This window comes from Palaemon carinicauda, chromosome 38 (genome assembly GCF_036898095.1).
Source record: "Palaemon carinicauda isolate YSFRI2023 chromosome 38, ASM3689809v2, whole genome shotgun sequence".
Taxonomy (NCBI): Eukaryota; Metazoa; Arthropoda; class Malacostraca; order Decapoda; family Palaemonidae; genus Palaemon; species Palaemon carinicauda.
This window is the reverse complement of record NC_090762.1, coordinates 37,190,465-37,202,519: the sequence shown is the minus strand read 5'-3', so window position 1 is coordinate 37,202,519 and position 12,055 is coordinate 37,190,465. Positions and strand designations below refer to the sequence as shown.

Sequence of the window (12,055 nt, the reverse complement as noted above, 5' to 3'; positions counted from 1 at the left end):
TCTCTCTCTCTCTCTCTCTCTCTCTCTCTCTCTCTCTCAAGTGGAAAGTTCAAAACGCGATTCAGAAAACTTCAAGACACACTAAAGATCCTCCAGTTACTTTCAGCTCCTCTTAACAAGTAGAAGATTTTGCCTTCGCGTTATACCTGGCCTGAAAATATCATAATAAATTTCAGGATACCTTAAGTATAATTCGTAATTTAGAAAAAGAAACTATTAATAACCTAGTAACTGTGGGTAAGGCTCGTACACTATACCCTTTTCCTTTTTATTATATTTCAATGAAAATTGTTCTCTCTCTCTCTCTCTCTCTCTCTCTCTCTCTCTCTCTCTCTCTCTCTCTCTCTCTCTCTCTCTCTCTCTCTCTCTCTCTCTCCTCTTCCTTCAGATTTCCTAAAGTATTTACTAATAGCATTCTAATGATTTATGATTAAATAACTTTGCCACAAATGGTAACAGGATATATTTTATCATTTTCATGTTTATTTTATAAATTGGTAGAATAATTGCACACCATGTAATCCTATTAAGATCTCAGCAGCGAGAATGCAAGATCGTGTGCGTCTATTTAAAGCAGTAGCAATACAGTACTTCAGGTCATGTTACCGTATTTAACCACAAATGAAAATTTCTAGATTGGGATACCTTAAGGTGGTGAAAGGGTGTGTGTATCGCCATGATTAGCAAAGCTGCATTAGTTATGGGCCCATACTAGATTGGTTTGCCGTGAGCATTCCGACTAATGTCTCCCACCATCAACAATCCACAGTGGCTAGCATGGTGATGAAAACTGGCAAAAATCCAGACATGAATAAGGACATATTTGAGGCCTTTGTCCTGCAGCTGACTAGAAACGGCGGCATTTGTTATTATTGTTGATTTTTTGAAAATTCTATTACCATTTATTGGCGTGATATACAATGTTGGAATATTAAATTCAAATCTCTGCGATACATTTTATATAAAACATTTTTAGGCTAGATCTAAAATTGTACGTGTGAACACCTTGGACTTATCTGAGTCTCAAAAAATGGCTTTGAAGGGTACCTTGAGTTATTCATTCCTTATACTATCCTGAAACCTTATCATAAATATATGATATTAATAAAAACAACTCCCCTTGCTATCAGTAACGCAGATTAATTTTCAATTATTATCTTATAATCTCAAATAGCTTCAGATTTGTAAAGCCACTTAACTCGGCGACGTTCGCAGAGCTTTTCCAGCTATTTCTTAAGGGCGTTTTTTACTTTCATCATCGAACTGTCAGAGCTAGTAGAAAAAACTCTAGACTAGTATATGATTTATTCTAACAGGTTTATGATAGTATATAAAATGCTCTCTCTCTCTCTCTCTCTCTCTCTCTCTCTCTCTCTCTCTCTCTCTCTCTCTCTCTCTCTCTCTCTCTCTCTCTCCTCATATATATATATATATATATATATATATATATATATATATATATATATATATATATATATATATATATATATATATATATATATATATATATATATATATATTCTAAAGAAATGAACCGATTTAACTAGATATTCAGATGATATAATTGTTTTTAAATTACGATACGCTAATTTCCGAATCACTACTCATGACCACTTGCAATGTGTAATGATCTCAGGATAGACTACTAAGGAACAAGTTTTATTTTGTTTGACTTAAAGCTTTATCAGCTACATAATCCATAAACACAACTTTTCACCTGATAGCTTATCGCCCAAGTGGTTGCTCCGCATATAATGAGGCTTAGCGATCCGATTTTTTGTCCTTCATCTGAAGTGGCAATTGACAGCACAATCTGGAATTGCTATATCTTGCATGGATCCTTGTAACGTCTTATTGCCTTCGCCAAAAGCGAAGTTTTTGCGAAGGGTATGTATTCACCTGTCGTCGTGTGTTTGTTTGTTTGTGAGCAACTTTACACAAAATCTACATTGTCAATTTTGATCAAGCTTGGTAGCCATATTGGGTATGACCCAAGAATGAGTCTGTAACATTTTGGATAAAGTAAATAAAAATACAGTTACGCAGTAGTACTTTGAAAATAACTGCAATATTAAGTAAATGTCAAATCTTTGTAAAAAGTAACGTAAAATCAGCAAGAGACCGAGTTGTAAGCATATATAAAAAAAAATTCGTTTCGCATAGTGGCTCTATCGAGAGAGTACATTCACGGTTGAATTATTTCAATGAAACAGAACTTTAACTCCTCTCCTGCATGATTAAATCAGGAAACACAAGTGTAGATATTCATCCAAGTACGTTTAGTTAAATTTAGTTGGATCATGACATTAAAGTTTACCTAAGAAAGTTCATTCACCAGCTTGCAGACATATTTTATTTATCAGTGAAAACTACACAAGCCTCTCTAACCTTGTAGATGCCCATGACCTTTATAAGATAATATTTCAAGAGTGTAAAATGCTTCGTGCATCTCCATGTTATTTTGACTCTAAATTGCTAGTCAACTCAATGTGTAAACGTCATTTCAAATAAAGTAGTACTGTATCATGATTTCTTCAGAACGTTTGAGGTGCTAATTCTGGAGGTCAAGAATGTACTGGCTTCTGTCAATCTAGCAGGTCAGGTATGTAATGTAATAACCATAAATTCTATAAACTATTTTTACTTAGGGACGAGAAAGCTAGCAAATAAATGCATTTCCAGCTTTATATATATATATATATATATATATATATATATATATATATATATATATATATATATATATATATATATATATACATACATATATATATATATATATATATATATATATATATATATATATATATATATATATATATATATATATACATACATACATATATATATATATATATATATATATATATATATATATATATATATATATATATATATATATATATATATATATATACATATATATATATATATATATATATATATATATATATATATATATATATATATATATATATATATATATATATATATATATATCTTTTACTTACACATGCGTTACTAGGAGAAAGGTCTATAGTTTGGTTACCATAAATTTCATTTTGGTTACAGCTATCTACCTCATTAAAACGAATTCAAAAGCAGCCTAATTTAATCCTTAGGGCACAGATATCCGTACACAAGTGTTTGCTTACAGATTTCTCTTTTGCCGAACACTGACACTTTGCGCCTGTGTCTGGGTGTGAATCATGGGAACATTTGACATACTATATCTTTAATTTCAGGTTAATACAAAGCAGAAATAATATCCTTTTTTGAATCTATAATAATATTTTGAATAATTTTTTATGATAAACTTTAAATTTAATCATAAATGATGCAATATTTACCGTTTATTTGTAACTTGAGAAACGTGGTAGAATGCGACAATAGTTGAAGCGATGCTCAGCTGTTCTTCTGTTTACTCCGCCATCTGTTGGCTGTATCCGCAGTCTTGGTTGAGCTTTGATCATGGATGTGCGTTATCGCGCGTGAAAGTGTTTTCCACTGTGAATAACCATTGAAAAGCTATTGAAAATCTCTTAAGGAATAATCACAGTATAATGAAGATATGATGGATCGATCTGCATATGAAATGTGTAGGTAGTGGGGGGATTATAAGATCGCCAGAGGTGAGAGCGGAAGATGGGTGGGCAGCAAGGCAAAGAGAGGCACATCATAGGATCTGGGAGCGGTACAATAACCCGCTCTACTAAAGCCAGATATCGCTCAGGACGGGAGATACGGACCACAGGGGCTAATATATTTACTGAACATAATGGTGAGTAGAATTTCCGTTTTATTGGGCTTTGCTGGAACCTGTAAATGACCGGAGAAGCGAAGGTAGTGGGCGTAGGCATGTTGACAGCTGCACAGTCAGAGCAACAGCAGCAGCAAGCGGTGCTGCTGTGAGAGAGAAAAGAGCCCTTGGGCCCAGCGGCTAAGAGCAGTCGACAACAGGCCGGTGTCACTCACTTCTTTTAGACAAAATAACGGCTTTTCCCTGTTAGGATTTCTAATGGTGAGATCGGCCAAATGATCCTTGCACATCGCTGAATTATCCACCAACTTCGTCCCCCTCAGACCCATTCATTTTATGGTGTGAACTAAATGGGGCACCTTAACCCCCTAGGTCAATTCAGTCTACTCATTATATGGACAAGGGTCATGACTAGGTACATTTGGCTAATCTAAAGATGCTAGTAACTAAAATTGAACTATCCTATAGTCATACCATTGGCCAGTCGACCAAAGAGAAAGTTTGGGTTTTGGCCATTTTTGGTCACTTTGGATCAGCCAAGGACCAGCATCCTATTTGGGATATTTGTAGCCAAGGACCAGCATCCTATTTGGGATATTTGTAGCCAAGGACCAGCATCCTATTTGGGATATTTGTAGCCAAGGACCAGCATCCTATTTGGGATATTTGTAGCCAAGGACCAGCATCCTATTTGGGATATTTGTAGCCAAGGACCAGCATCCTATTTGGGATATTTATGCAGATCATTGCCAACAAAGTACTCTTGAGATCTCACTACTTTAATGTTCATCACAAATCAATGCTCAATTAAGTTGTGTAAATCTTGTTGAAATGAATGTTGCATTAATTTTAGTTTGATAATGTGAAGGCAGTAAAGATTGCATCAATACGACAAATACAGCGTGCATTAGTAATTTTATCAAAAATGGTCTGAAAGGTTGCTTAAGCTCTTTTAATTCATTATTAAGTAAGGTGGCTGTTTTGGCAACAGTAAAGTATCTTATGAAAAAGGTTAATGATATAGGCTACTAGTGTGCAAATTTGGTTACTTTTTGGTAATGGCAAATGTTTTTCTTGGCTTTTAAACCTTCAGGCTTGCCAGTGAAGAAGATAGCCAACCCAAATAAGATTTAAACATACGTTTGATATTGCCTTATAAAATAATTCTATTGGAAAAATTGCACTAATTAAATATATGCTGATTTGGTAAGTAATTCTGGTTTGAATAATACAAGGAGCTAACCTATGGAGTATAGCCTATATATCAAAAGTATGTGTTTAAATCTTATATAGATATTTCCATAGGTTAACTCGTTGTATATTCAAACTAGTATTATTTACCAAACCAGCGTCCATTTGATTGATACATTTTTTTTCCAATGGAGCCTTAATATAAGGTGAAATTGCAACTGTACGGTTGTGACATTTATATACTGGAGAGTTTGCTCTGTGGAAAGTTTTTTACAGCTGTGAAATTTTTTTAATGCAGTGTGTTTAGTGGTTTGAGTCTTTTGAATGGAATGGTTGTCTCAATATTAATCTAATAAAATTGTCATGATATGAATGAGATAGATCATTGCAAGACGATACTGTACATAAGTTACTGGACGAAGCCTACAATTTTCGTTTTACAGTACAGTACTTGTAAAATCAGAGCTAGGAAGTTAAGTTGTGTATAGGGGTGCTTCAAATGTGACAAGTGCACTGGGGTTGTGTGTGATGTGTAGTAATTTTTATTCTGTGACACTGTTTTCTTGGGTTTGTCTACGGCAAGTTTATAGTAGATATTTGTTTTTAGATGCTAGAGTTCCAGTGTACATTACGGATTTGCAGTACTGTATTTATTTTACTTGCACAGTGTACATATAGTTTCTAGTTCATTTTTGCATGGGCAAAAAATGGTAGTTGTCTCTTGTGCATAGGCAAAAAATTGTATTTGTCTCTTGTGCATTGAAAGATATATTTAATAAACTGATATTTATGGTAAATATGTAACCACTGTACAGGATTTAAGCTATAGGCTCCAAAATGTTATAAGTTAAGGCTTCATATCTTGAGTATGGGGGAAAAGCTTAATATGAAATTACAATATAAAGGTTAATATTTATACTATTTTCATAAAAATTTAAGGCTAATTTCTAAGTTCTTACAGAATCTAGACATTGAAGAGAAAACACTGCAATTTTTTACAATATAGTTTTGGTGCAATACCTGGTGGAGAGAGAAGCCAAATTATTAGACTACATGAAGAGTAATTAAGTGTATTTTGAGCATTGAGAAAATTGCCTACTGAAGAAAAATTTCTAAGCAAATAAAACCATATTAATTATGAAAGTGGAAGCATATCCCATTATTTGGAGTAGTTTTGTCAAGTAATGAGGGATAACAATTAGGCATAATATTTCCTAAAGCTTATTAGGTATATATTTTCTAATACTTTCTATATCTACGTTGAGATTGACATTAGGCTTTGTCACAAGAGTCATTTTTGAATTTTAGTTAACCCAAGTTCCTGAATGATCAGGGATCATATAGCCTATCTGTTGGTGGTATTTAAGATCTTAGCCTCTGTAGTCTGTAGTGTGTGGCATTTATAATCAAAGGTTATGTAGTAGTATATAGTATGTAGAATAATTATGTAAGTTCTGAACATAATTAAAGAGTACTGTATATTGAATAGAACCGAGGACATCGTACGGGCTCATAATTAGTAGTTCTACCTTGTCTGCATATAGGAGAGTTTTTATAGCGATACTTTGGTTATAGAATCTTAACACTTTGAATGTATGTAAGGCTGCTGCACTGGAAATCATGTAGGGAATTTCATTGCATAGCATAACTTTATACGGTACCTATTATAAATCATTATGCAAAAAAATATGAAACAAAGTGCTAAATGCATTTCACAAAACTATGAAATAATAAGAATGCATGCTACCTTCTGGAAGTAAACCTGGGGTCAAATAACCATTTAGGCTAGTCATTGATAGAAAACACAATCACAATCTGGATAGTATACATATGCTAAAAGTGTTTTAGCCTAAACTAATTCCTTCAAGACTAGGTGTATTTATATATATATATATATATATATATATATATATATATATATATATATATATATATATATATATATATATATATATATATATATATATATATATGTATGTATGTATGTATGTATATATATATATATATATATATATATATATATATATATATATATATATATGTATGTATATATATATATATATATATATGTATGTATATATATATATATATATATATATATATATATATATATATATATATATATATATATATATATATATATATATATAAAATCAAAATTATAACGAATGAAATTACAAATATTGTAGATTTATATAGTTCTTACCAATACTGAAATAAAGCAAAATAATACTGTCAACCAAACTTGTAATATGAAATTTGCTCAAATAGAATTAGAATAAGGCTGGGAGGAAGGATTATTTAATATGAGGCAATACAAAGTGTTTGAAGTTTGATTCCAATTGCTAAAGATACAGTTGCCACAAGTATATATGCTTAATACACTGAGATTACCAAATAATTTTTTCCAGGGGTTAACTACAGCATTGTAATGGTTCAGTGGCCACGTTCCTCTTGGTAAGGGTAGAAGGGTAGCTATGGTAAGCAGCTCTTCTAGGGGAAGGACATTAAAATCAAACCATTGTTCTCTAGTCTTGGGTAGTGCCATAGCCTCTTTACCATGGTCTTCCACTGTCTTGGGTTAGAATTCTGTCTTATTTCTCTTCCTCTTGTTTTGTTAAAATTTTTATAGTTTATATAGGAAATGTTTTTTTAATGTTATTGTTCTTAAGATATTTTATTTCCTTGTTTCATTTCCTCACTGGGCTATTTTCCCTGTTGGAAGCCCCAGGGCTAATAGCATCCTGCTTTTCCAACTAGTGTTTTAACTTAGCAAATAATAATAATAATAATACTCACCATGTCAATCTTAAGCAAGAAGGTTGTGATGGTCTGATCTCCTCTGTGGTACTTCTCCCATGCAGGTTTATGGAGAAATAATAATAATAAAAAAAACACTGCTTCAGTCAAACAATCATTAATAGCCACATAAGGACATACTAGAGTAACAAGCAGTTAAATAGATTAACCATCACTGAACAATATAGATCTTTGCTAACGTAATAACAAACAATGATGTAAAAGTATATTTGAAAAAATGGTTTAGGTAAATATTTACTCTTGTTATGTTATGAGCCTAGTTTCATTCATACTTGAGGTGTATGGCTATTCGTCCCATGTTTTGAATGAAGTTCCTTTCCTGTGTTCTAAATATAATACGCCATCGTACTAAGGAATCATATTATCATTATTACTACTAGCCAAGCTACACCCAAGTTGGAAAAGCAAGATGCTATAAGCCCAGTGGCTCCAACAGGGAAAAATAGCCAAGTGAGGATAGGAAATAAGGAAATAAATAAATGAAGAGAACAAATTAACAATAAATCATTCTAAAATAAGTAACAACGTCAAAACAGACATGTCATATATAAACTATTAACAACAACAGGGAAAAGTAGCCCAGAGAGGAAAGGAAATAAACTACAAGAGAAGTAATGAACGATGAAGATAGAATGCTTTAAGAACAGCAACAACATTACAATAGATCTTTCATATATAAACTACTAAACTTGAAAAAACAAGAGGAAGAGAAATGAGAAAGTGTGCCAGAATGTACCCTCAAGCAAGAGGGGTTTTGTTAATGAATTATACTTTTTCAAGCTTAGTTCTTTTTATTTTGTTTATCTAAATTAGTCAGTAATAAATTTTGATACAAAATGAAATATCTTATATGGAGAATCAAATAACCGGGTTCATATTCTAAATAATGATAATAATACAAAATAGTGACGGCAGTGTACTAAATTATGTAATTATATGAGTAAGGACATTTGCATTTAGACATGTTTAAAGGTATATTGTGTTGCATGATAATAATAGTGTCATTTGCAGTTTAACTTGTTCAAATGGCCAGTAAGATCCTGTATTATTTAAAAAAGCACATCAAATGATGACTGTTCCAGTAGTACCGTTACTTAATATACTGTAGTTTTTAGAGGTTAGTCCTAGTTCAGTTATCAAAGGGGCCAAGGCTAAATGGCAAATTGAATGTATTAGGGCTATCATTGTTGTGGTAACTGGATATTTCAGTTTCCAATATTTTTTTAAAGTTATATCTTATTTTATAAGATGTTTATTTTACTCTAATACCGTAATTTTATTACTTACTTTTTATATAAAAATTATGCACGCACTCTGCTATTGTAATACCTTCTTGCTACTCTCATTCACGAGAAGTTTTAATTTACGTTTCCAGAAAGTACAGTATATTCAAAAGAATTTACAGACCTTGCATCGTAATGTTATAAATTACCATTTTTCATGAGCAACATGAGTTTAACCACCGTATCTAATCATGTTAATTTATAGGACAAGGATGAAAGTGCAGTAGCACTTTTCCTCCAACTTCCATTACAGTCGTTGTCTATTTGAACTCGATAGCCAAGTATTTCATACAATGCAAAACTCAGTATTCATCTGTAGTACCAACAGAATACAGTTCATGTTATTTTCAATGACGTTTTGACTTGTGGGCGGGAGATCATGTCAGTTATGAGTACTAATACAGGTTGACTATGTATTTTTTATATACGACTCATTTTTGTAGATTTCCTTTGATTGTGTATTGAAGTGTATATATATATATATATATATATATATATATATATATATATATATATATATATATATATATATATATATGTATATATATATATATATATATATATATATGTATATATATATATATATATATATATATATAGGCTATATATATATATATATATATATATATATATATATATATATATATACATACATACATACATACTATATATATATATATATATATATATATATATATATATATATATATATATATATATACATAGCCTATATATATATATGTATATATATATTGTGTGTATGTGTGTGGTAATTGTATCACTTAACACTTTCACATATAGAGTGGGAACCGATGTGACAATCGCCTGTTACCCTAGTTTCTACTCTGCTAAGCATCGATTTTTTTTTTTTGGACAGACCTGAAATGACTACGGGTCTACGTTCTAAAGACGAATCGAATTTGATATTGAGAGGTATTTTTGGACTTATTTGATGTGTGTGTGTGTGTATATATATATATATATATATATATATATATATATATATATATATATATATATATATATATATATATATATATATACAGTATGTATGTGTGTGTGTATACTTTTGTCCTTGTTCGAAAATAGGGCATTGGCCTAATTTATGCCCTACTTGGCATGGCCTTCTGAAGACAACTTATTATATAGTAGATTGGCATCAGGAGTGATTCTGTTGATCAGGTTTTCCAAATGTTATGATAAACTATAATTAAAGTTTAGTGGTCACATGGAATGGAAGAATTGAATAACGGCTAGATTATAATTGTCGATTTCAAGATGCAGGCATCCTTGTTACTGTTGCTTTCTTATGGTTGTCTCGACCTTGTAGCAAGGTTAGGTTGACCTTATACGGAGATATTGTCATGACTGTAAACGAGACTGGTCGGGGGTGACTGATGCTGGAGGCAGTTTTGGGAGTTTTTTTTTTTTTTTTTTTTTTTTTTTTTTTTTTTTTTTTTTTTTTTTTTTTTTGACCAATGACCGACGTCATCAAGGTTAAATGCAGCTAAAGAGAAAGTTGATCTAGATGTGTGATACATTCTGCTGTCATTCTACCTGATTGGTGTGACGACGTTGTGTTCTTCTCTCGGATTATGTAGATCACAGTGACTTGTGGTCTCGTTAAGCTCGTTTAGATATTTATGGTTTTTGTTGTTTTAAATTTTTTAGTCTTTCATATAGCCTATACGTAATAAATTGCAAATTTTGACTTGCCTTACCTTATTGCCTTATTTTTTGTTTGGGTTCCCCCAGGTCCCTCAGTGTGAGGTACATTTATATAGTTAAAAGTAGATACCTGTATTTTAATAAATGGTAGAGGAAGGGCAAAGCTCATCTAACCCTTACCAATGGACAGGTACTGAAAGCTCAATATATATTAAAAAAGGTCATTGACAAATGGTAAGAATACCATTATTGATTGATCATCTTTGTGGTGGTTATAGTATTGCGTCATTCTACCTACCACGTAATCCGTAAGTTTACGTAAGGCAAAGGTTAAGTAGGTTACACCTGCAACTGCTTTTTTTTTCTTTATAATTGTTGAGGTTTTGTATGTCTATTTTATTTCTGGTTTTGAACGTATTCTATCATATAACGGAGTTATTGATGTACACAGTTTTATAGACGCTTGTAATTAAATCTGATTGTGTAATAATTTTTATTCAGATGTAAAAAAAAAAAAAAAAAAAAAAAAAAAAAATTCTAATTAACCTGTACACAGGTGTCTGAATAACAATATTTATTCCAATAGTGACCAATTAGGATTATAGATGCATATTTATTGCTCCCTTTTTCTATTTAAATCTAGAGTAAATTTTGTATAATCTTGTCCGTATCCAAGTTTCTTTTTCCCGAATACTACTATGTTATGTATCTACCAACCATTTTCATAAAACAAATTGTCGGACGTTTAGAAGAAAAATAAGAAATTTAGGAATTGTCATATTGCATTTCTGAATATAATTGATTATCAGTAGAATTGAATGATGTCGATTGACACATGTAGAAAGTAGATAGGCTATTATCCACGAAGAGAGACGAAACAAATTCATTAAGTTATTATTATTATTATTATTATTATTATTATTATATAGAAAAACCTATAACCTGTATTGAAAGAAATCTTTTATTAGCCATTATGATACGATAAGTCACAATAGGATTTTATTCGTTCAGATTGTTGTAATATTTCGTATTCTTATTAATAAGACCAATTTATATGAAAATTAAGGAAAATATTATAAAGTTTTCCTACTTAGGTCAATTGAATGACTCCCAATTTAAGTAGGATTCTAAAACGTCATAGCAAGGATTACACTCGAAGTAAACTAACACACGTAAGTACTTTATATATATATATATATATATATATATATATATATATATATATATATATATATATATATATATATATATATATATATATATATATATGTATATAGTTAATAGTCCACTGCAGGGTCTATACCCGCAATTTTTCCCAGCTTATCAATCCACC

The 12,055-nt window shown here is 31.1% G+C and overlaps 1 protein-coding gene across 4 annotated transcripts in view; it reads left to right on the top strand.

Annotated features, from left to right (window-relative positions):
- Positions 1-3,438: 3,438 nt before the first annotated feature.
- The window catches only part of LOC137630549 (tyrosine-protein kinase ABL1-like), a 332,860-nt gene continuing 324,243 nt past the window's right edge, over positions 3,439-12,055 (top strand). For all 4 annotated transcript variants that reach the window (XM_068362069.1, XM_068362068.1, XM_068362067.1 and 1 more), the window contains exon 1: positions 3,439-3,781. In XM_068362069.1, coding sequence (XP_068218170.1) covers positions 3,646-3,781 — 136 coding nt within the window. In that variant the 5' untranslated portion in view covers positions 3,439-3,645. The remainder of the gene's footprint in view (positions 3,782-12,055) is intronic.